The 26,533-nt window shown below is 32.2% G+C and overlaps 3 protein-coding genes across 3 annotated transcripts; all 3 read left to right on the top strand.

The window, feature by feature from the left end:
* The first annotated feature begins 2,118 nt into the window (after positions 1-2,118).
* Positions 2,119-3,939, top strand: LOC122602948 (UDP-glycosyltransferase 86A1-like). The gene is made up of 2 exons (XM_043775561.1): positions 2,119-2,712; positions 2,884-3,939. Exons 1-2 carry the CDS (start codon positions 2,193-2,195, stop codon positions 3,789-3,791), a joined length of 1,428 nt encoding a protein of 475 aa, XP_043631496.1. The 5' UTR covers positions 2,119-2,192; the 3' UTR covers positions 3,792-3,939.
* Positions 3,940-5,249: 1,310 nt separating this feature from the next.
* LOC122602949 (UDP-glycosyltransferase 86A1-like) lies at positions 5,250-7,696 on the top strand. The gene is made up of 2 exons (XM_043775562.1): positions 5,250-5,910; positions 6,674-7,696. The coding sequence occupies exons 1-2, from the start codon at positions 5,379-5,381 to the stop codon at positions 7,594-7,596; spliced, it is 1,455 nt and encodes a 484-aa protein (XP_043631497.1). The 5' UTR covers positions 5,250-5,378; the 3' UTR covers positions 7,597-7,696.
* A 1,815-nt stretch (positions 7,697-9,511) lies between these two features.
* LOC122602947 (cell division cycle protein 48 homolog) lies at positions 9,512-12,711 on the top strand. The gene is made up of 7 exons (XM_043775560.1): positions 9,512-9,621; positions 9,726-9,891; positions 9,997-10,225; positions 10,337-11,397; positions 11,494-11,775; positions 11,872-12,231; positions 12,304-12,711. The coding sequence occupies exons 1-7, from the start codon at positions 9,587-9,589 to the stop codon at positions 12,592-12,594; spliced, it is 2,424 nt and encodes an 807-aa protein (XP_043631495.1). The 5' UTR covers positions 9,512-9,586; the 3' UTR covers positions 12,595-12,711.
* The last annotated feature ends 13,822 nt before the right edge of the window (positions 12,712-26,533 follow it).

Below are 26,533 nucleotides of genomic sequence, written 5' to 3'. Positions count from 1 at the left end.
ATCACAAAACTGAATAGAGGAAAGGGTAATTCAAAACAAAAAAGATACACTTTACTCTCAACTACCAAAACGTCGCAAAAACCAACTACCTCCAAACAATCGCGAAGTTATGCCACATCCTCCTTCGCAAAAAAACACCAACGAAGATGCTTATAGACCACAGTCTGTTGATGAATTCTTGAGTGGGATGGATCCCTTGTTTTTCGAACCCAACCCGGGTTTGAATAAAAGATTATGTGTTTTAGTTTATGTTGTTTAAGTTGTATTTTTAATTTTAAATAAAATAAATAGAAACTAAATAAAATAGAAAACGTGAGGAGGGATAGTGAGGCATTCCTAACATTAAGCAGCGGACGGAAAGGAGAAGCAAAACTGAGGAGAGGAAGGAAGGGGTGGCGAGGCGCTTTCCCCACCCTAAATGCTCTAGATATGAGGCTAAAGTTTTGGTCCATGTTTTTGGCACTATGGTTTTGTCGTTATTAATTATATGCAAATTATATGTTCGTCAGTCGTCATTTTCATTACTTTTTTCTTTTACTTTTACGGCTCTCTTTTATTCCTTGGTCTTTTAAGGGAAGACATTTATCATATGGAGTAACACTTAACGTCAAAAACATGAGATAATGAAAGTTTCATGTGGGTTGATTACCTGATTTATATATAGAAGTGTCTTGTTTGCAGATTTCTGTAAGAGTATATATGAGACACTTAACCCATATTGATTGAAAATTGCCAAAATTTAAGTAGGTAAGTTGGCTCGTAAATATTATGTACAAGATGGATCGGTGGAAAAAAAAGGAATATAAATATTTTACATATCTTAAATCATGCATACTTTTCTGTTCAAATTTAACTTGTTGAGTCTTTTTTCTTTAACTTTGATCATAAGTATATATGTTTGTATAATATAATATCTAGTGAAAGTTATATGAATAAAAAATACATCCAAAACTCAATCTATCCATATATTTTATATCAATTATTGTATAACACATTCAAAACATTTTATGTTAAAGTTGTGAAAAAAAACTTTAAAAATTAAAATAAACCATTTAAAATGGAACGAGTGCGGTAATTAATTACGACCGGTTGATATAGATAGAATTTAGTAGCCATCCATCTTTGACGACTATTTTTCCTTTTAGATTATAAAACTTTTTTTTCTTTTTTCTTTTTCCTTTCTCCAGTCACAACAAACAACGTCACACATATTGACAAAACTTGTCTAGCCGTCACTTTCAATTAGGTTCCCACTAACTGATTCAGTTTCATTAACTAAGTTTTAAGGAGTTTCCGTAATACTAGTAATTAATTACATAAAAGTTTGGGGTTTGCTAAGCTATGTTTAAGATGTATAAATTGTTTATACATTTATCATGAAAATCAAGGACATGCTTTTAATACGAAAGTTACAAGGTTTTTTATATACGCATTTCCCTAAAAGTTTTTATAGTTTGGGATATATCGTTTTAAACGACCATATCATTTATCACATTCATATGAACATGTAAACTACGAGTACTAAACTAGCTAGCTTCATGTAAGGCGGGTATTTGGCCTAGAGTTAAGGATTATAGCCTTTACGTTCGTGTTTATCACCCAGAAAAAGAAAAAAAAAAATTCTAAAACAAAACAATCTAGCATCTTTGAGAACTACCACAAATTGTATGATAAATTCTTACAACAATATTTTCTCTGTATATTTGGTATATCTATCATGATCGAAAATAATCGAGTTCTAGAAACATTACTCATTCATCGACTTTCATGTATATTAATGGACTTTCAACTTTTATTAGTTGATCGACATGCACACACTACAAGAAAATAATTAAGCCTTAACTAACGACGCCAAAAGCTCAAAAATTCGCCCCTAAAACATACCTTTGGCGACGTCAGACAATTTACGACCACAAATATCGTCGACATAAAGCTTTGCATCCTTACGTATTTAACGACGATGTTTGCAGGACCCACCGTAAGCTAAAAAAAAAAAAAGAAGAGATAAATGAAATTCTTACCATTTTAATAGCTAGGAATATATATATATACTACAAGTACTATTTTAACTACTATTTTTAAGTTAAAGATTTTATAGATATTCTTATCAGCTCTAGCTATATATGAGCTCCTATATAACTAAGGAGCTCGAAAAATCATCAAAATCTTAGAAACATTGTCTTCGAGCCACAATGGCTGCTCGAAGAAGTGAAAATCCTCACGCGATATTCATACCGTTCCCTCTCCAAGGCCACCTCATTCCTTCGGTTCTTCTAGCAACCAAACTAGCATCAAAGGGATTCACTATCACCTTCGTTAACACCGAATCCATCCACCATAGCATCGCCAAATCCTTAGCCACCCCCGACGATGATATCTTTACCAAGGCACGAAAAGCCGGGTTGGATATAAGGTACACCACAGTGAGTGATGGACTTCCAGTAGGTTTTGATAGATCCTTGAATCATGACCAATTCATGGAGTGCCTTCTCCATGTATCTTCAGCTCATGTTGATGAACTTGTTGGGAATTTAATAAAGCATGATCCCTCGATTAGCTGTTTAATCACGGATAGTTTTCATGTGTGGCCATTGATGATCTCAGAGAAGTATAAGTTGGTTAATATTTCGTTCTGGACTGAACCGGCTTTGATTCTGAATTTATATTATCACTTGGACTTGCTCAAGAAAAATGGACACTATGATCCACTTGGTACACATATATATATCTTTCCCTATATATCCTACTTGATATATACACACAACATTTGCTAATATGATGGTTCTGTTTTTGTGTATTTTATTGCATACATATTGTCTTAATTACTATTAAGACAAAAAACATCTTTCACTAATCATATTAACTGATTTTTATGATTATCAGATAAATGTGACGACATCATCGACTACATACCAGGGGTAAAATCAATCAAACCAAAAGACACGATGTCATATATTCAAGCCACTGACACAGACACCGTGTCTCATCGCATCATACACAAGGCATTGTTTGGGGGTACAAAGAGTGCTGATTTCGTGGTATGTAACACGATACAAGAGCTTGAACCTCATACACTTTTATCACTCAATCAAACCCAACCATTCTATGCCATCGGTCCTATCTTCCCTAACGAGTTTACTCAAGAACTAGTGTCCACAAGCCTGTGGTCTCAGCAAGATTGTAGTAGTTGGCTTGATAATAAACCTATCAAGTCGGTCTTGTATGTCTCTTTTGGTAGCTATGCTCACACTACTAAACATGTTCTCTCGGAAATTGCTTGTGGGCTTTTAGAAAGTGGGATTAGTTTCGTTTGGGCACTTCGTCCTGATATAGTAAGTTCTAATGACACTGCTCTGCCTCTTGGGTTTGAAGAGCAAGTAAAGGATCAAGGGTTGATTGTGCCTTGGTGTAATCAAAAGGCCGTTCTTTCACACCCGTCGATAGGAGGGTTTCTGACACATTGTGGATGGAACTCGGTTTTGGAAAGTATATGGTGTGAGGTACCAATGATTTGTTTTCCGCTTTTGACCGATCAATTCACTAACAGGAAGTTAGTAGTTGATGATTGGAAAATTGGGATTAACTTATGTGAGGGGGATTTAGTTAAAAGAGAGGAAGTGACAAACAAATTTAAAGATTTGATGAACGGAGAAAAGTCACAGGAAATGAGGATTGAGATAAAAAAAACTAAAAGAACATTAGAAAATGCTCTGGCTAAGGGTGGATCATCTCAAAGAAATTTTGATCAGTTCGTGGATGAAGTTAAAGTAAAAATTGATCAAATGAAATGAATTAGTCATTTCATGGTATCCCTTTCTAGCCCCCACCCCCCACTAGGTGTGTTTATATTTTCTACTATATCTTTGTATCTATATCTATGTCTGTAATACATAAAGTAGTACTCGTAATAATAATAATGGATGTGGAAAGTTAAACTTATGTTGGGCAGAAGATACATTATTGTTTAAAAGTTCTGAGTCTCGTGACTTTCGGCCCCCTTGATTATTTTTCTCAGTGTTTTATTTTGTTCGTGTGAATTTTGGCCCCAGCTGTTTATTACCTCAAGCTTTGTCAATGTCCACATACAATTGTGTGCTCTATGTACGAGAATAAACAGCTGATCATAGTCCTCACGATTCATTCCACGCTAAGCGGTTTTAAAAGGCCAAATAAAAACGAAGTCAAAGAGTAATTAAAAAGGAAATAAGCAAATATTGGAACGTCAAAATGAAAAAAAATTCAAATGAGTGAGGAGTGAGGACCTAAATTAATCTCTTCGATCTTGTGGATACTTTTCGTAGTGCAAATGGAGACTGAATTCTACTTGGCTTTAAGATTCCATTCAGCTGTGATTCTTTTGATGCTGCTATTGCGGCTCATATAAGGAAGTGTGATGCATTCACGTTCCGAAAGAATAATGCAGCACATTATCTTATTAGAGACCTGAAAAGAAGACACTTCCATGAATCGAGTTCTGCCAGGCTCTGCCTTGAGGTTTGAAATTTTCATTTTAGTAATGTTTTCATTTGGTCATAGATCCAGTGACCATCTAGGGCCCTCTTTGGGGGAACTGGCCTAGGGGATGTTGGTTTGGAGACCCAGAATCGAATTGTGATTCCCCCGGTTTCAGGCATTTACCTCTTGAGCGTGTGGGCATTCGTGTTATCACTCCTGTTTTGCAGGAGTGCGCGGGTTCCAACTTAGATGTCAGTGTTGGGGGTTCAAATCATTAACATAACTTGTCATTCTAGAAAAAAAAAGATGGTGCTCTTGCTTTCACATTACTGCCATGTACATATTGATATGACGTGCTACATTATTCTCTGCAGAAACTAGCTGAAGCAGAGGAACCCATGGAGGAGGATCATCCTGCAGAAGTAGAGTCAATGGACTAGGATCATTCTGATTGCAATGCCTAGGATGGTTCTTTATCTGGGATTGGTCAGAGTTTTCTTTATTTTATCCTAATTATTAATGGAATTCTTGTCATCTGCACAATAATCAAATACTAGTATTACTATTCCAACGAATAAATATAATTACTAGTTGGCTAAATGAACTGACAAGGACTAACGTTTAACAGAGTATATAATAGAAAACAAGTATATACAATTCATTAACCTTAAACATGTAAAAAGTCAGTAATAGTTTATTCTACAAACTGAAACTTTCTTTCAGCTAACTTTCTTATCTGCTTTTCAAAGCAAATAAAGAAGGGATAAAAGGTTCAAATATATGATTGTCATCATGTAGATTAATCTTAAATTACTCGTATACTACTGTATGTATACGTATGTAGCCAGACCCCTATAAATTAAACACTTGTAAAACAGCCTCTTGATCAGTGTCCAAGAAAAACCATTCTATCCAAAACAATCATGTCCAACCCTAGCCCGATAAAAGTGGTCGATGGGACAACCAAAAATCCACATGCCATATTCATACCAATCCCTCTCCAAGGTCACTTGATTCCTTCAGTTGCCCTCACCATGAAACTAGCATCAAATGGATTCACCATCACTTTCATCAACACTCAAGTAATTCACCATAGCATCATGAAATCGTCATCTACACCTAATGATGACATTTTTGAGAAAGCACGAGAGTCCGGTCTAGATATAAGGTACACCACTGTGAGTGATGGTCTTCCAATAAGCTTTGATAGATCATTGAATCAAGAACAATTCGAGGAATGTGTTTTCCATGTGTTCTCAGCCCATGTGGATGAGCTTGTAGGGAATTTGGTGAAAGGTGACCCATCTATTAGCTGTTTGATCGCGGATAGTTGTCATGTGTGGCCATCGATGATCTCAAAGAAGTATAAGTTGGTTAATATATCATTTTGGACTGAATCTGCTTTGGTCTTAAATTTGTATTATCACTGGGATTTGCTCAAGAAAAATGGACATTGTGGTCTACTTGGTATGTATTCCTCAAGCGCCTATTTATTCTTTTTGAATCAGTCGTGAATGTCGGGAGATATAACATATGTAATCTTAACCAAGTTCGCGCTAGAAAGCCTATGTGACGAGCAAAAACCCATATAAACCCCCAAGGAAGAAAATACCAAGGCTCAAATGACCTTGGAGAATAAAACTTATCTCCCTGACGTAGAAGCCAAACTACCTAAGTGAGTTAATTGGTTCACTCTCTGATTTAATGAACTAAAAAAAGTTGAGTCTTTTATACATCAGTAAAAAAGTATTCAATCTCACAATATATGTTTTTTAGTGTTTTCTTGATTTTGGGTTATGCTAAACTAAATATTTGTCAAAACTAGTACTCCGTAATATATAAACTAAACACTTTTGGACTCGACTCGATTGGCTAATACATTAAACTCAAGGAAATAGAAAAAGTTCAAGGATACAAATATAAAATAGCACAAGCTCGATTAAGCTGGCGAGCTTTTCATGTCATGCTTTATTATGCTCAAGCTTGACTAATTCGTTAGTAGTCTTGACTCAATTACAACCTTCTTCAATAGATGGTTTTCTTATGTAATGAACATTAGCAATGCACTATCAATAACCTACATATTTAACCTACTCAAAATATTTAGTTTTGCTTGCCTTATGTATATCAAGGTATTGTGTATGCATACTATGTTAACGTTTATAGGCATTTACTTTTTACTAGCGATCTGATACACTGCTTTTTCTATGATCACCAGATACTACTTGTGACGATGTAATAGATTACATACCAGGCATCAAATCAATCAAACCAAAAGACTTGACGTCATATCTCCAAGCCACCAATACAAACACTGTATCAAATCGCATCATGTACAAGGCATTGTTCGAGGATGCAAAGCATGCTGATATTGTCATATGTAACACAATACAAGAGCTTGAACCTCGTACACTTTTAATGCTCAACAAAACACAACCATTCTATGCAATTGGTCCTCTTTTCCATAATAAGTTTACTCAAAGTCTTGTATCCACAAACTTATGGTCCGAGTTAGAATGTAGTCACTGGCTTGATAAAAAAGCTCCCAAATCAGTCTTGTATGTCTCATTTGGTAGCTATGCTCACATTAACAAACATGATCTTGGAGAGATAGCTTACGGGCTCTTACAAAGCGGGGTCAGTTTTGTTTGGGCACTTCGCCCTGGTATGGTAAGTTCTAATGAACCGGACGCTTTGCCTCTCGGATTTGAAGACCAAACTAAAGATCAAGGCTTGATTGTGCCATGGTGTAATCAAAAGGCTGTTATTTCACACGCGTCCATAGGGGGGTTTCTTACACATTGTGGATGGAACTCGATTTTGGAAAGTATATGGTGTGAGTTACCCTTGATTTGTTTTCCCCTCTATACCGATCAATTCACTAATAGGAAATTAGTGGTTGATGATTGGAAAACTGGGGTTAATCTATGTGAGCGAAATTTGGTTGAAAGAGCGGAAGTTGCCAAGAACATAAAGTATTTGATGATGGGAGAGACCTCCAATGAACTAAGGCTTAACACCAAGAAACTTAAAAGGACACTAGAAGATGCATTGGCCGTTGGTGGATCATCTCAAAGGAATTTTGACAAATTCCTTGGTGAGGTTAACGTAAAAATTGACCAAATGAAAGGAGCCATTTGATGCATGGTTGGGAAAGTCCTCAATGTTACAACTATATGTATAAAATCTGAAAATGTATGAAAGGCTGTTGTTATTATATCTCTATGAAATCAAATAAATGGTTAGGTTAAAAAAATTGCAATAACAAGTTATTGAAATTTTTTTTTTTTTTTTTAACAGGAGTTGTGATTGCAATAGCAAGTTATTAATTTATTCGGATTGTTTTATTCAAATATAAATACATGGTAATGGTAATTGGGTACTTATTAAACCAGTAATCTTGATTTATTCGGATTTTTTTTAGAATATTATAATATAAACAACTTTACACAAATTATTATAGTATGTATTTAACTTCAATACTATGCATTGTATGAATAAACTTTTAAAACTTGTACATTGCATGTATTTGAGTATATGTGTCAATCATATTATCTGTCACTTGTAAGTTTTTGATTGGCCGAATACATACAATACATAGAATTTGAAAGTTCATTACATACAATGCACAAGATTGAAGTTCAATATACACTATGACAATTCATGTAAAGTTGTTTGCATTATGAGGTACTAATCCCTTGATTATATGGCATTTTCACTTAGTTTATGTGTCATTTTAGTGATGAGGTAATAATATTTTCTATACAATAGTATATATGCATTATATGGCTATATGTGATGTATATATTTTTGTATAGGACTAAAATATTTTGTGTGAAAATCACCTCTTCTTAGTTTTTGACCTAAAAAATTTTAATTATTTTTCTGAAATAATCATTTTATTTAAAAATATTTATTTTTCAATATACTAAGAGCATTAGTAAAAGTAGGTGAAACCTATTAGTGAAATGACTAAACAAGAAGGTTAATGGTTATGAGGATATGTGAAAGCTTAATGTAAAAGGAGGTAGGATAAACTCTTCGCCTAGGTAAAAAGGAGAGTGTGAGTCCATTTCTTTTGTTTGTATATTAGATTAGATATTTTATTTTGATTGGATATTTTGTATTGTATTATGGGGTATAGTTGGGTATTCAATTTAAAAGTGAATGGTTAAAGGAAAAAAAAATGAAGATAATGAGAAGTTGTTGATGTGGCGGAAAAAGTGTAGGTGAAAGGTGAATGATTAAGGATGGTCAAATGTTATTGACATAGAAAATAAACTTCAATGATAACTGATAAGTTTTAGTTTTTTTTTTTTTGTAACGTGAGTTTCGATTCAGACATGTTGGAAGCAATTTTAATCAGTGATTTTCTAGACCTCCAACTCCCTCTTCATGCAAAATTCTTTTGAGATAAGAACCCCAAAACTCAAACCTGATACCTTGGGTAAACTCACCTCGGAACCCACATAGTAGATTTAGAAAATAACCTTGACCACTGAGGTTTGAGTAAGTGGTTTGATAAATTATAGTTATAGATGTACATAAACGTTTATAGTTTATAATCTACAATTGTATCAAATAATAAATACTGATACGTTAAATACAGATTTTAAATTTAATAGTTTTAAAAAGATTAAAATCTAAACAAATTAGAATCTATCGGTTGTTAAAAAAATGAACGATAAATACTTTTTTTTTTTTTTTAATGGAAACAAATATAATCGTTTGGGTATTGTATACAGAGTAATTTATAGACGAAACGTTATCACTTAATTGGTTAGTATAGTTGTACGGTGCCTTAAGGCGTCGCAAGTTTAAATTGTTGATAAAATATATATATGCCTAACCCGAAAAATGTCAATCGACAGCCCATTAAGTTAAGCACAATTAAGTTAAACAAATTGATATCTTCCTCTATAGCCGATTTTGTGCGAGATTATTCTAGAATTTTCTTTTTAGTATTCTAGAAGATTAACACATAAAAATCCAATATTTCACACCTTAAACATAAAGCTTTCTTTGGAAACAAGAAAAGCATTATATATACAATCGCACCGTCATTCCCAATTTATAAAACCCTCTCTCTCCATATACTACCCCCAAATCGATTTCTTTCTTTTACACAAATATGACTGATCAACCCGAATCATCATCGTCCGATCCGTAAGTAACCATCTTTATTTCTTCCAATTAACCATCAATTACTATTATTTAGTTTTTTAATTAATTGTAAAATTAATCATGTGATTTTATTTATGTGGGTGCAGTAAGGGAACTAAACGTGATTTTAGTACTGCAATCTTGGAACGAAAAAAAGCTGCAAATCGTCTTGTTGTTGATGAAGCAATCAACGATGACAACTCCGTTGTTTCTATGCACCCTGAAACCATGGAAAAACTTCAACTTTTTAGAGGCGATACTATCTTACTCAAGGTTCTCCCTTTTTTTTCCATTAATATCTCTATATCTATATATCGTTATTTGATGATTTATTAGTATTGTTTGTGTTATAATATGTATCTATATGAATTTATTTAGGGTAAGAAAAGAAAAGATACCATATGTATAGCACTTGCTGATGATACATGTGAAGAACCTAAGATTAGGATGAATAAGGTTGTCCGGTCTAACCTACGTGTTCGCCTTGGTGACGTCATCTCTGTTCATCAATGTGCTGATGTTAAATATGGTAAACGTGTTCATATTTTACCAATTGATGATACCATTGAAGGCGTTACCGGGAATCTTTTCGACGCCTACCTTAAACGTAATTTAGTCTTTTCCCCCTTTTTTTTAGTTCATACTTTTTTGTTTTTTTAGTAAATAGTTAAAATGGGTAATTTTGTGGATTGAGGTGTGTTATTTGTTTGATCTGCAGCGTATTTTCTTGAAGCGTATCGTCCTGTTAGGAAAGGTGATTTCTTTTTAGTGAGGGGAGGGATGAGGAGTGTTGAGTTTAAGGTTATTGAGACCGAACCCGCGGAGTATTGTGTGGTGGCCCCTGATACTGAGATATTTTGTGAGGGTGAGCCTGTGAAGAGGGAGGATGAGGATAAGTTAGATGAGATTGGTTATGATGACGTTGGTGGTGTTCGTAAACAAATGGCGCAGATTCGTGAGTTGGTGGAGTTGCCTTTAAGGCACCCACAGTTGTTTAAGTCTATTGGTGTTAAGCCGCCAAAGGGTATTCTGCTTTACGGGCCTCCTGGTTCCGGAAAGACTTTGATTGCTCGGGCTGTTGCCAACGAGACTGGTGCTTTCTTCTTTTGTATTAATGGGCCAGAGATTATGTCTAAGATGGCCGGTGAGAGTGAGAGCAACCTTAGGAAAGCTTTTGAGGAAGCAGAGAAAAACGCACCGTCGATTATCTTTATTGATGAGATTGATTCAATTGCTCCCAAGCGTGAAAAGACACATGGTGAGGTTGAGAGGAGGATTGTTTCCCAGCTGTTGACTCTTATGGATGGGCTGAAATCGCGTGCCCATGTTATAGTTATGGGTGCAACTAATCGTCCGAATAGTATTGATGCTGCCCTGAGGAGGTTTGGTAGGTTTGACAGGGAAATTGATATCGGTGTTCCTGATGAAGTAGGCCGTCTCGAGGTTCTTAGAATACATACTAGGAACATGAAGCTCGCTGAGAATGTTAATTTGGAGAAGGTTGGTAAAGAGACACATGGATATGTTGGTGCTGATTTGGCTGCTTTATGTACTGAGGCTGCACTTCAGTGCATTAGAGAGAAGATGGATGTGATTGATTTGGAAGATGAATCAATTGATGCTGAGATTCTGAATTCCATGGCAGTGACGGATGAGCACTTTCAGACCGCCCTTGGCACTAGCAATCCATCTGCTCTTCGTGAGACCGTTGTGGAAGTGCCCAATGTCAGCTGGGAAGACATTGGTGGTCTCGATAATGTCAAAAGAGAGCTGCAGGAGGTATTAATTTTAGTAGATTTCATTTTTTTTTATTCGCCACTATATGATATAGATATATTAGATTGTTTGGTTTACCCACATTAAATTGTTATGCAGACTGTTCAATATCCAGTGGAACATCCCGAGAAATTTGAGAAGTTTGGCATGGCCCCATCCAAAGGGGTTTTGTTCTATGGTCCACCTGGATGTGGTAAAACTCTTCTTGCCAAGGCTATCGCTAGTGAATGCCAGGCCAACTTCATCAGCATCAAGGGTCCAGAGTTGCTCACTATGTGGTTCGGTGAAAGTGAAGCCAATGTTCGTGAAATATTTGACAAGGCTCGTGGATCTGCTCCATGCGTCCTCTTTTTCGATGAATTGGATTCCATTGCTACCCAGGTCTGTTTTGTTACTTGACTGTACTAGTTGCTTGACTTGTTGCTATTGTATGGTTACTTTACAGTTAGCACTTACTTTTCCTTAATATTTGCACAGAGAGGAAGCAGTCAGGGTGATGCTGGAGGTGCAGCTGATAGAGTTCTGAACCAACTTTTGACTGAAATGGACGGAATGTCTGCCAAGAAAACCGTCTTCATCATTGGTGCAACCAACAGGCCTGATATAATTGATCCTGCACTTTTAAGGCCTGGCCGTCTTGACCAGTTGATATACATTCCTCTCCCAGATGAGGAGTCCCGCTATCAGATCTTCAAATCTGCTTTAAGGAAGTCCCCTGTATCTAAAGATGTTGACCTACGAGCTCTTGCTCAGTACACCCAGGGTTTCAGTGGGGCTGATATCACTGAAATCTGCCAGCGGGCTTGCAAGTATGCTATTCGTGAGAACATAGAGAAGGTGAGTATTTTTCTATTGATAATTCCTAATTCATGAATGTCACAGATGCTAATCTGGGATTTCTTTCTGCAGGATATTGAGAAGGAAAAGAGAATCAGTGAGAATCCGGAGGCAATGGAGGAGGATGTGGAAGATGAGGTAGCCGAGATCAAGGCTGCTCACTTCGAAGAATCCATGAAATTTGCTCGAAGGAGTGTTAGTGATGCTGACATCCGCAAATACCAGGCGTTTGCTCAAACACTACAGCAGTCGAGGGGGATCGGTTCTGAGTTCAGGTTCTCTGAGACTAGCGGTCAAGCTGCTGCAAGTGATCCTTTTGCTGCCCCTGCTGGTGCAGCTGACGAAGATGACCTTTATAGTTGAGCTTTTATTTTTTTGTACCTGAATAAGTCTGTCGTCTCGTTCTTGTTAATGGATGTTCTTAGTGTAATATATTAAATTGATGGTTTTTTTTTTATATGAAAGCATGGACTTATGTTACTGGTTAGTCTAATTTCATTTTGGTGCATTGCTTGAGAAATTTGATATGTTGATGTATAATTAGATGAATAAATGACAAGGTTTTCGGCTTTTCGCTGCATAGGTTACATTTGAAAGGAGAGTCCTTTACTCTGATTCGCGCAGTTTAACGTGGGTATCCCGTGACTCATTTTGCTAACATTTTTGTAGCTGGTTGTAGGCTTGTAGCTTAGATCTCTTGTGGTTGATGTATGAAATGGTGAAAAGGGAAGTTATAAGCTGGCCTGCGCTGACTTGAGGTTTTTTGTAAAATTTGGTTTACTATATGGTTTCAACTTTTAATTGCGACAATGGGCTACTTTACATGTTCGTAAAAAGTTTACCTTTGACATGTCACATCGAAGTTTCATAGGAGGCCCTTTTAAGTATAAAAATGTATTAATACCATAGAGGTTGTTTAACAGGGAAGTTTAATAAAAAAAAATAAATGAACCAAAAAATGTAGAGTAGTATAAAAGAATTGGAAATTGAACGCTTTAAAAGATATGAATTTCATTGTTCGGCAATGTATAAGTGAAAAAATAAAGTGAATTCCAATTTCTTAAAATGCGGTCAATTTATTCTCATTTGATAACGTTTTAGGCTTTTTTATTATTATTATTTAATTTATCTCATTTTTATGCTTCTTTAATTTAAAGGTTTTGTCTAATGTTAGACTTTTTAAAAAAATTAAGGTAATGTTTTTATTTTTATTGATGTATCTGTATTATCTTTTTTAGTAATAAAATGTATTTTTTTTTTAGTTTATTAAAATGTATTTTTTTTAATCAACTAACGATGATGTGGTGGTTTAAAATTTAGTTATATTGTGAACGATTGATCAAGATAAAATGATCGGGGGACATTGGTCTCTCTTATCCCTTTGATATCGCCCATTCGTACAGGCTCACCGTTCACATAAGAAGATTTTGTAGTTTCATTTGTAAATGAGAATAACATTTAGAAATAAAAAGGTACTGTTGCTACTTTTTAAGAAGTATGTCTCGTTATAGAACAGCCACATCAAGTTTAGACTAGAACATGTAGTCTATCAACATATTCACTGCTGCAGCATTTGACTGTAGATACAGCACAATTGAGTCATTTGACATTATATCGACGTACAGTTTTGTATGTATTCATTAAAGAAAACAATCCATATGGACATTTGCTTTTTTGTATTTTTATTTTAAGGGAAAATTACACTTTTGGTCCCTGAACTTAACACATTTTTCACTTTTAGTCACTAAACTTCAAAAATTGCAAATTATACACTGAACTTGTCACTTTTTTTCACTTTTGGTCACTGCGTCAACTTTGTTAGTTTTTCCCCGTTAACTTGCCCAAATTCGTTAATTTTCATTCACTTTTCATCCTTCCCATTATTCCATAACTAAAATCGATAATCGGTCCTACTTCAGGTTTTATATATTGTTTTGGCCGATTAGTGAAAATACATATTCATTTATTATGTTTTGAAACAAATTTTTTATGTTTACAGTTACTATCTATTTGTTATACAGTAGTTTGATTAGATGAAATAATTGTTTTTTTTTAACGACGATGAAATAATTGTTATTGAAATTTTTATTTATAAAGATAGATTTATTTAGTGACTATGTTTGAATTTCAAGTCTTCTTATGTCTACTTTAACCGTAATTTTTTTTTGTGTTATATAAACTTATATAGTTTTTGTTAATTCATTTTATTAATTATTAATAAACGAAAATAAAAATAAGATATTGTAATGTTTATCTGAAGTAACGTGTTGTAGGTTTTTCTAATAATCTATAACGCCTTATGATTTAACCATAAATATTTTTGTCTATGTTATATAAATTTGTTATAAAACATATAACAATGAACTAATTTTTAAATATATTTTTCATTGATAAAATTTACACCAACTACTATATGTTATGAATAAAAATATTTAGAGTCAAAGTTAAAAGTAAAAATATTAAGAAAAAATCAAAATAATAACATTTAAAATTGGACGAATGAGGTATATATATATAAAAAAATTAGGTAAATTACACTTTTCATCACTGAAGTTTGTCGACTATCGATTTTAGTTATGGAATAACTGGAAAGACGAAAAGTGAAAAAAAAACTAACGAATCTGTGCAACTTAACGGAGCAAAACTAACAAAACTGGGCGCAGTGACCAAAAGTGAAAAAAAGTGACAAGTTCAGCGTATAATTTGCAATTTTTGAAGTTTAGTGACTAAAAGTAAAAAACGTGTCAAGTTCAATGACCAAAAGTGTAATTTTCCCTTATTTTAAAGTAAACCATGAGCAATTGCAACAAGCAGATACGTGCGGTATATGTTACACCCGCTACAACATAAGAACCACACCATATTATTATATATTTTAAAAACCATGAATCGTTTTGTGTGTTTTTTTTATTTTAACTTCTATTGTTTCACACTTTTACACCAAACTTTCATATTTTCTATTGCTAACACAAACTTAGTTTATTTAAAAAATTAGGTTTTTTAATTTTTGCCACATAACTTTAACCTTTTAACTTTTTGTCGCATAACTTTAATTTCTTTTACTTTTGGAACGAAAGTTTTGTTTTATTTAGTTTTTAAAGTTTAGTTTTTTTAAGTTTTGCCACAAAAGTTTCAATATCCTTACTTTTTATCACATAAACTTTTAACCTTTTATTTTTTGTCATATAACTTTAGTTTCACTTACTTTTAGCATGAAAGTTTTGTTTTATTTTGTTTTTAAACTTTTGTTTTTCTAACTTTTGCCACAAAATTTTCATTATTTTTACTTTTTATCACATAAAATTTTAAACTTTTAGTTTTTGTCTCATAAGTTTTATTTCTTTTACTTTTGGCACGAGATTTTCGTTTTATTTACTTTTTAAACTTTCATTTTTCTAACTTTTGCCATGAAAGTTCCATTATCTTTAATTTTTATCACATAAATGTACTAAAGTTTTCACCCTTTTACTTTTTGTCAAATCACTTTTCGTTTCTTCTACTTTCCGCACAAAAGTTTTGTTTTATTTACTTTTTATACTTTTAATTTTTCAACTTTTGCCGCGAAAGTTTCGTCCTCTTACTTTTTACAAAAGTTTATTTCTTTACTTTTTTTTTGAACGGCAAAATATATTAAAATAACAAGCAACTAACAAAACACTAGCCGGCAAACGAGTACAAGAAAGTACAATTACAATATCTAAGATCAAATAAGAACAAAAAATCCTAGATACAATACCATTTAAGTGACAAGCAACGGACATTTAAGCCAGTCCACCTAAGAAATCCGGTTCTTTTTGCCTCTAATGGAGTACCAACCATACGACTGAGCAATGATAATGTCAAACAATGGTTCTTTAGGGCGGTTTCCATTACTAAAAACGACATCATTACGATATTTCTAAATCGACCACCACCCACACCACATAATAGCTTCGATAATATGTTTTTTCTCCAACGAGATATGCATGTTATCAATTGAGTTTAAAATACCAGAAAGAGTATGCATGGGAAAAGGAGCAATTTGAAGCCATTTAGTAATACTTGAGAGAACTTTGGCAGCAAACTCACATGATCCAAAGACATGATCACACGACTCCTCTAAAGTATTACATAAAGGGCAAATAGTTGATGGAATGTCGACCCCTCTGTTCACTAAATTCACACGAGTTGGAATTCTGTCAAGAAGAATTCTCCATACGAGAATATTAACTTTACGAGGAACAATATTGTTCCATCGAGTAGGCAAAAGAGCATTCGGAAGATGAACATTATCAACCAACATTCGAATGCCTTTAACCGAGAAATGATTCAAAGAAGAAAAGGAAAACGACCACTACTTATCCGTTTCATCGCGAAGCTCCACAGAATTCAGCAAACTCTTCAATTGATCCAAATTACAATTTTCAACGCCATCTCTTAGAGGTCTTCTCCAGTTAGTAACCAAAGTCTGATTTCTCCAACGGTCAGAAAGACGAGAATTTTTAGACATCTCAAGGTTATAAATACGAGGAAATTTAGAAGCCAAACTCACCTCACCAAACCAAACATGCATACAACTTTATGTTTTCACCACATAACTTTCAACTTTGTAACTTTTTCCACGAAAGTTTCATTTTCTATAACTTTTCACTTTTTAACTTTTGCCACGAAAGTTTCATTTTATATAATTTTCGCCACATGTGTAGATATTACAAAATGTCTCTCGGAGCAACGCCCGGGAACAAAAACTAGCTATATCAAAAATAACAACAATCACACGAAATGAAAAGACATCTAGAAATGTTTCCATTGATATATTATGCTTCCATTAAATTTAAATAAAATAATAAAAAACTTTTTATTAATATCTTAAGAAAAACACTAAAATTTAGAAATGAAAAAACATTAAATTAGTTTTAAATCTTCGCGTAAAGCACAAACTCAAGGAACATTACAAATCCAGACCAATCCGATTGTTGAATTGAAGATTAATCAAGTTTGGAGTTTTCAATATTAATTTTATGAGTATGCTTGTCGCAAACCAATTGAAGAAGACTGATGATATGAAAGTATATATATATTTTGTTGAAATATGTATTGGATGGATTGGTATGAGGAATTTTTGGTACAAAAATGCTGTGGATCTTTGGTGTGATCATATAGTTGTGTTAGACTGTTAGTGGTGTATCTCTGGTTTAGAAATTAAGGAAAAGCCCTATCTTTTTTGTTTGTTTATTTCTAAAAAAATTATAATATAGTTGTTTTAAGTTTAAATGCTTGGTATGACAATTAGTGAAAAAGAGGATCTACCTTATTTTTACTTCTATATATAAAATTTATAAATTTTTTGGAAAAACAAAGTTACAAAATTACATGTTTAACTTTAATGAACTAATTTACATTAGCAGTTATTTATTTTTTAAATTATTTTTACTACTCTTTAGATCAATTATATAATTTTTTAAATTAGTGTATAAAAGTGTATTTGGAATTACTTATCTATATTATATATTATAATAATATATATTATATATTATAATAATATTTTCCTTGTATTTTTATATATTTATATTTTTTTTTTGAAAGTTAATTTTTATTCTTTATATATTTATATATGTAATTCAGTATTTGATTTGGTTTTCAATTCCATTCAACAAAATTTTTTTTTTTTTTATCTAAAATCATGTTAATAATATAATTAGGAATTCTCACATAATTTCTTAATGTTGTTGTTGACAGTTAAAGCATAGCCGAAACGAGAACCATAATGAGATATTGTACTGTAGTCAAACCATTATTACGAAAACCATAACAACACTTGAAAAACCATGAGATATTTGTGGTTATTCGGGTTACGGGTTGGCTCACAAAAAATCCAAGCCCGCATGTTAACCCGGACCAGACCAACCCAATGAAACATGGGCCGATTCTTGGTCCACATATTTCGTATTTTTTAGGTCACAGACCGAACCAGGTTGAGCCCATGATCACCCCTACATTAAACTATCATAACTGACACATTGAAAATTCAATTTGTTTGTGTCATATCATCATTATGTTATTATTAAATTACCAAAAGCATAGTCTAGAAAAAGTTTATAAATAAGAACAATTAATGAACTAAATACAAAACTTTATAAAATATAAAATACATTAAAGAATAAAGTTTTAATTTTTTGTTGAACTGACGTTGGAGATCTAGATAGCTAAGAAAACTATTAAACTAATAATGTGGTGATATGTAAAATGATGGACGGCCAAATAAAAAGGGCCCCGATATATGCTTTTACACATTCACAAATCGTTGATGTATTATTGTGCCACCAATAATAACATTTCATCTTATATAGACGTCAAAGTTATTAAATCGAGATAAAGTCTTATATTTTTCAAGAAAAATGTTTTAAACGTTGCATTTAATATGTATAAAAAATTATATCTTCATATAAAAAGCTTACCCTTTAAATTTTATGATAAATTTACAACTATTTAATGCACTTTACCTGTAATCTTAAGAGTTGCGTCTTTATAGGATTTTGCAAACAAAACCTTAAAAACTGTAATTAAAATGCATTAAATAGTTATATCTAATCATAAAATCCAATTAAAGATAAAATTTGATATAAAAAATATTTTTATTCACATTAACAGCATCCCTTACGGGTTCAAGTCTGAATGAGCATAGTTTACCCCTATTAATCGTTATGCCTTCGGGTAGATTAATAGGAAGTATTCCCTCATCAGGAATTTGAAATGGACATTTCTACTTCAAGGGAGGCTGTCTAACATAGACCTTGTTAAAATAATATATGTTAAACCTCTCGTTGTTAAATCGTGACGATATTTTCAGCGAATTGAAATTCATTTAAAAAAAAAAATCCCTTACGAGTATATGTGAGCATGCACAGATGGAGCAAATGACGGGTTAAGCCCATTTAACATTTTTCTTATAAATATATTCTTGAAAACATATTTGTCCCACACATGTGGTCCTCTACGTGGAAACAACATATAATGGTAGTACTATCTGCCTTAAATATTGCACGCCAACTTATCGTTTGTCAGAAACGCACGTGTTACCTCTTCTGAAAATTTGACTGGACTTTTGTGTCTCCAATTTCGAGTTTACTTCTACCTAACTAAATGGTGTTAGATTTGTATCAATCAAATACTCTGTATAATTTTGCAGTAGATACAAACACATATCAATTTCTCCTCTCTCACATGACACATGACAACTTTTGAATTCTGTTATGCCACATGACAATTTTTGAAATAATAGCTTCGATTAAAAGATACTCTTATATATATATAGTGGTTGGGTATTATAAAACAAGTATTAATGTAAAACAAAAAAGACAAGATCTTAATCCTTGGATCATGGTTAAATTGATGCACGAAGATTTACAAAATAAATGATACACAATGATTTTAGTGATGCACGATGATTATCAATGAAGAGAAATATCATTTATCAATGAATTGAGATTCTTTAAAGTTACAAACAACTTTATTAGTAAGGTTGTTTTTCCTTTAACTATATTCATACATAGATTACAAGATACATAATGTATTTAATAGATCTTTTAAACCTCTTTTAATTATATTCGTACATTTTAAAGTTAGTCATTTTTACATCTTATATGTAATTTTTGTTTACTTCTTATATATATATATGTGTGTGTTTTATGGGATTAATAATATGAAGTGTACTCTTGAATCATATTATTATAATCATCATTAAATTTAGAAACGTAGGTTACCCATCCAATACAAACAATTTAAAAAAAAGAACATGTAAGAACCAATCCTAAACACCCACATCATCACTCATAAAAAAGGGCAAGTTAGACAATTCAAAAATACATTTAATATATTTTACACCAATTAGTTATTAGTAAATTAAACTAACTGCCTTTTTAAATTATATTTGATCTATACGGCTTTTATTATGTTTCAATTCTTGGTATATTTATAATTCACCATTAGTGTATCTAATTGATTTGCATGAATTCGAATAAATTTTTTTATAAAATGGATGCACAAATTTTCTAAACATTTGATTCATCATTGGATGCACAAGACATCTTAAAACATGGATGCAAAACTCTTATATAAAGAGTATGCACAACTCTTTTAGAATAGATTTATAAATCTTCTTAAATTTGGATGCAGAAAACCTCTATAAAAAAGATGCAAAAACTCCTTTTCTCCTTTCTAGTGTGGATGCACATTTTACGGTTGCTGCAAAACATTTTTAATTTGTTTATGATAATCATAAAAATCACAGAATAATGATTTTTGATATAATAATAAAGTTTTAGTAAAATTCTCATGTATTTTGAAGATTATTATTTTATAGAAATAGTCATCCAAATTTTATTGTACAATTCAATCATGAAAGTGTCTAACTTCTTTATTAATTTGAAACCGCCATGAACGTGTGATGACTATTCGGCATACATTTTTTTTTTACTGTTTTGTCCTTCAAAATACATGTAAAAAGACATTCACCATCAACTCCATTAAATATTTCAAAATTACCCTCAATCATCTTAGCCATCAATTTATTTTATCTAATGATCAGAAATTATTCTCACTGTTCTTGTTTTTAACCTGTTCTCACCGGAAAGCTACCCTTCCTATATTCATAATATTATATATATATATATAATATATATATAAGTTGTGCTTTGTTCCCGGCCAACGAGGCGGGCAGTAACCGGCAATCAATTATGTTCATTTCTAAATTCCTATTCCGAGAGACCTTATCAAAACGTCAGGCGGCCGGTAACATCGGTACAAAAACCGAAGTTGAAGTTGTAATTTGGATGGATGATTGAATTGCTTCGATCCTGGAGGTCGACTATGCTCTCGATACACAAGCTAGCCGCATTGAACGTAAGCCCTGGAGGTTAATTAACTTTGGAGCATATATAGCACATAAGTGGAATGGTACGGATTGATTGTTTTTAGTCTTGGAGGAGATCTATCATATCGAATAATAAGAAGTGGTATATATGGAGGAAAGCCAACGTACTTAATTTCGATCAACAGTTTACTGTCACTTTTCGACTCCCCGGCCTATCTATCCTTCCGATAGTGCCTAGCTAGCTAATCCTACGTACGTACTGTTTGGAACAAGCTAGTTAGTCCCAATTAAAAAGGTAAACATATATCTTCGTGTGGATGCTAGCTACGTACTAAAGGACCGATTGCCAACCAGGTTTAATCTAATAACAAGAGTTATACAAGCTTCATCATCAATTGATTGTATTCCAGTGGATTGGAAAATATCCATCATGCATGTATACACGTGAAACTACTATAATTAATTCCCTCCATTGTCAGCTTTAAGATTTATCGACGGTTTTAAGCGAGATTAAATTTTGAGACATATTTCATTATCATATATACTCATCAAAGTAAGCAAGAATAAAAGGAAAAAGAAAAAGTACCTCAACTTATGTTGTTGAATTTCTATTACAGGTGTGGAGTTTGATGTAAAAACCAATAAGGTTGTTAGTACAATGCAAATTGTGTACTACTTATGCTAGTCAAAAGTCCACTACAAATAATGTTGCATTTGTTCACACTAAAGTGTGAACAAATTAAAAATTTTATCACGCTTTTATCTGTATAAAAATATATAGAACTAAAAGTGTGTAGAAATTTTTTCAAACAAAAAAAGTGTGTAAAATTAAGTGTGAACTTTCATAATTATTTTGTAATATTTGAGAACTTAGATTTTGTTGGTTCCAAAATGATTGATCAGCACCGAATAGCAATTAACCCAGCTGTGCAAATTTGCATTGAATTACGGAAGATATATATTGAACCGAATCCAGCTAGAAGACTGCAAATCCCGAATCGATAAAAAGTCTTAACGTTGCATCGACTTAATACAAGCATCCCGTCCTAGTAGCGATAATATATATATATATATTTCTTTCCGATTGTTTCGTTTTATTTGTAGGTCGATATCTAGTCGTCGCAATTAGCAACTGTCATTTTGTTGACCTTTATATAACAGACTAATAATAATATTGTTTTTTCGATATATGTAATGTTTCGTTCAATATATGTATCTCCTCAAATTAAGTTTCTCAATAAAATTCCGCTGTTAAAAAGAACAAAAATAAAGTTTCTAACTGTTCCAATTTAGCCTTTTCTTGATCTATATATGTAGGTGATAGTCAATGAAAACAGAAGTTCCGCTTTATGTCCTGGCCCAAACTAGACTTCAATTCCTAGCTATAATTAATTGCCACGTACATCCTATCCTATATATATTTTTACTTTTTTGACCACAGTAGTGATTAATTTTTTACGTACTATACGTCTATACCACGTACACCACCTGAAATTGCAGATCTAAATATCATTTCTTTTCAATTTTAGCGTGTGAGACAATATACAAAAAAAATAAATAAAAGAATGAACTTTCTAGCTACTTTCTACACTATGTTGGGTTATATAACATTTTATCAAATTAAATCACAAAGCACGCAGCGGAATATAAAGTCTATGTAGTTTATTAATTAACCAAGAGAGAATATGTGTACCTTAAATTGGAGAGAATAAAGCAAGAAACCTTTATAATAAGGTTTAAATTAAACTTCTCTACGATTGCACACACAATGTTGGAATGTATGTATGCTAGTACTTGATCACGAACTCACAAACCCGTTGTGTATCTTCCTTTAAATGAGCACCCATGAACCGTAACCCTTTGTTGTTTAATAACAAACAAAACTATAATTAATGCTAGAAGCATTAATATGATTCATGTAAGTTGTCGAATGAAACAAAACAAATATATTTGTTTGTAGTTTCGGTCGAATGGAAAAGGCACAAAACCGAAACCCATTAAAGGGTGTTTGGCCGAACCAAATAAGATGGAGAGAAAAGAAGTTTTTCTTATGTGAATTGATATAAAAACCCTTTGAATTAAGCCCTCTATATATAAAGATATATTTAGGGTTTTAATGACTTGGTGATCAAGTTAATCAAGGCCCTAAAAGGCTTCTCAAAACCGGCCCCCTTTACGGAATTAGGGTCCAACACTAATTTCCTAATTTTACATTTAATCCTTCTTCTAATTAATTTAAATACAATTAATCCTTTAACTTATTTAAATTAATTATTTCGTGATCAAATTAATCAATAAATTACATTTAATATATTAATTAATTATAGTTACATTCACGTTGAGGTGTAACCCCGTAGGCTTAAATACTTTTCGAACATACGTTCATTTTACGTGATCATATTCTAACATACTAAACACACTTGGTTAATATGAAAAAATATCTAAATTTTACTTTGCATGCAGTAACTGACTAAATTAATTAGCTAAGCTGTATTACTCCTTAGACCTTAGGTTGATGCTTTTTTGCGGTTTTTTTTTTTATTAAACATATATATATGTTGTAGTTTTTTTTTCGAACATTCAGTTGGTATGCGAAATCAGAAAATCCTCACCGTATATACTATACGTTGTAGTTTAATCCTTTCATTAATATTATTCTCCGATAATTAAATTCCACAATTACTGGTTGTTAATTATTAGATAGATCCTGACAATGAAAGAAGAATAGAATAGCATGTTATGTATTTCCAGGTTCCTACACGTACGTACTACAACATATTTATTTTTTCTAGTATAATTTGGAATTATGTGTTATTAACTAAACTTGGAAAATTAAGATAAGAGGTGTGAAGTACTCGTATATATTTCAATAAGTCACTAATTAATTAACCACATTCGTACATGATTCAAATAATATATGAACCGATCGAGATTGATCAAGCTGAGCTCAGCTCGATGCAACCCTTTTCCAACCCTAATAGAACATTTCTATTATATAATTAGGATTTGCTAACTCGATACGGTGCATTTAATGAAGTCAAATTTTCCCTAAATTATCAGAAATTACATTTAATGCTCATCAATTCAATTTGATAATTGTTATTTTTATATAAAACATAAATACATGATTATATATATATTTAAAGAAAATTTGACTTCATTAAATGCACCGTAACTAATGCCACTAGTTAGCAAATCAGATCCTTGTTAATTAAGATAAGAAAAATGATTAAACATGCGTCTTAAGATTTATGCCTACTAATCATCCTACTAATAGGGAAATGACACTTGTCAACATTTTTTAATTTACCAAAAATCATATTTCCATCTAATTTGTTATTCTTCATTTGCCCTTCTAGAGATAACTACTATAAATAATTATTAATATTTAATCATTTACAGATCGTATTCCAGTATATTTACAAAGTCGTATTCCAATATAATACCAAAATATTGAATCTTGATGGGAAGACTGAATATCAAAAAGCCCTAAAAATATATCTTTGCACATTCTATTGCAGATAGATGGTTCAATTCCTTGTGTGTTATAGGTATGCTCCATTCACATTTTGTTTTGCATGACTTTTGTTTATTGGGGATGTCTAATGCGTTTTTCGTTTATACTTTCAAATATTTTTTTAATTGATTAATTAATATCTAATAAGTCTTGCATCAAATAGAAGCGTATTTGCGTTTTTGATTAATATCTAATAAGTCTTGCATCAAAAATGGGGACTGGCCACTATTTTAATTGATATATAAATTCATGTACATCTATATATACAACTCCTTAATTATGCATGATATGTGCATTACATAATATTCAGAGATATATATTAGCATGCATCCAAAAATCACCAATATGTGAAGATGTCCAATGTGGTCCAAACCCAGCAGCAAAGTTGTTGTCTCCCTCAAAAGTACGCGATAAAGGTCGTCCGCCATCGAAGAGAAAGGAATCAACGATGGAGAAGACTATAAAGAAAAAACAGAAGACGAAAAATGTACAATTGCATCCCCCTATTTATTATCTTTAATGGTATCATTGATATAGTTTCCGCTTAACTTATGTATTGTAGGTGTGTGATGGAAAAAAGACAAAGTACAAGATCAAAGGAGTTCATTTTTGCCAAGCACAAGAGCTGATAAGGTAATAAGTTTGCATCCCACAATATAAGAATTTGTTTTGTATATAATTCACCCCTTTCATAAAGATTATAATGATTAACAGGGTATAAGCTCAAGCAGTAAAGATGGAACAAGTTTCATAAATGATACCTTTCCATCTACCTACAGTTTCGATCTTAATCATTGAGCAAAGATGTGAGTTTGCATTGTAATTATGGTTTACAACATTTTGCGCTTATATATATATTATTGTGATACTTGGTAGAGCACTTTTAACGTATTCGTTTATATATGTATGCAACCTTATTTTCATGATGATGATCGCAAAGGTAAGCATAAGTGAAGTCATGGTGCAATGTTTCTAGGATAGTAGCAATCTTTTTTGGCAAATAAATTATAACATTTCAGTGCGATGTTTATTTCTTCAGTCGAATTTTTCTATGATTTTTTCTTGGACATGTTATGTTTTATATTTAGAATTTTGTTTGTAAGTTACTTCATATATACCTAAGCCCATCGTTATTATTTTTATCTTTGTGTTTGTTTGTTATGGAATAACTTTCAATACATACACATAATGAATCTGAAAGTTACATGGAATAGTTTGAGAGTAGATATGGTTTTCAATTTTATAATCACTGATATGATGATATTTTAATTCACTAATCAATCGAAGTGTGATATATATAACAAAATGCCGTGTAAATGTATGAAAGCCTGATGATACTGATATTAATCTTAGGCATAACTAATGTAAGGGCAAATTAGGAATAACAGATTAGATAGAAATATGATTATTAGTAATTAAAAAATGTTGACAAGCGTCATTTCCCTATTAGTAGGATGATTAGTAGGCATAAATCTTAAGATGTTTAATCATTTTTTTAAGATAAAGATTTAAAAAGTATTTATAAAAATTAATTAGCATTAATTACTTAAAATACATTATTATTATACTTAATTTTTTTCAAGCAAATTAAATCAAACTAATTCAAAAAACATCTTCAGTAGTAGTTATATATTTTATATACGAGTACTAAATTAATTTCAACCAATTAGCACATCAAGTAGCTAGTGTTTCACAATTTTCACTTTTCTAATATCTTTTTTGTATGCCAATTAACTTCCTTTTTTTTTTCAAAGGAAGTTTCAATTCAGATATGTTGAAGACAATTTTAACCAGGGATTTTTTGGATCTCCAACCGGCTCCCTCATCATAGAAAATACCTTTGGGATGAGAACCCGAAGGTTCGAACCTGAGACCTTGGGTAATAATGTTATTTTATTGTTAATGAGATACTTTTGTTCATTATATATATATAT

This window comes from Erigeron canadensis, chromosome 6 (genome assembly GCF_010389155.1).
Source record: "Erigeron canadensis isolate Cc75 chromosome 6, C_canadensis_v1, whole genome shotgun sequence".
Taxonomy (NCBI): Eukaryota; Viridiplantae; Streptophyta; class Magnoliopsida; order Asterales; family Asteraceae; genus Erigeron; species Erigeron canadensis.
Note: the sequence above shows the minus strand (reverse complement) of the source record. Positions and strands in the feature narration are given on the sequence as shown.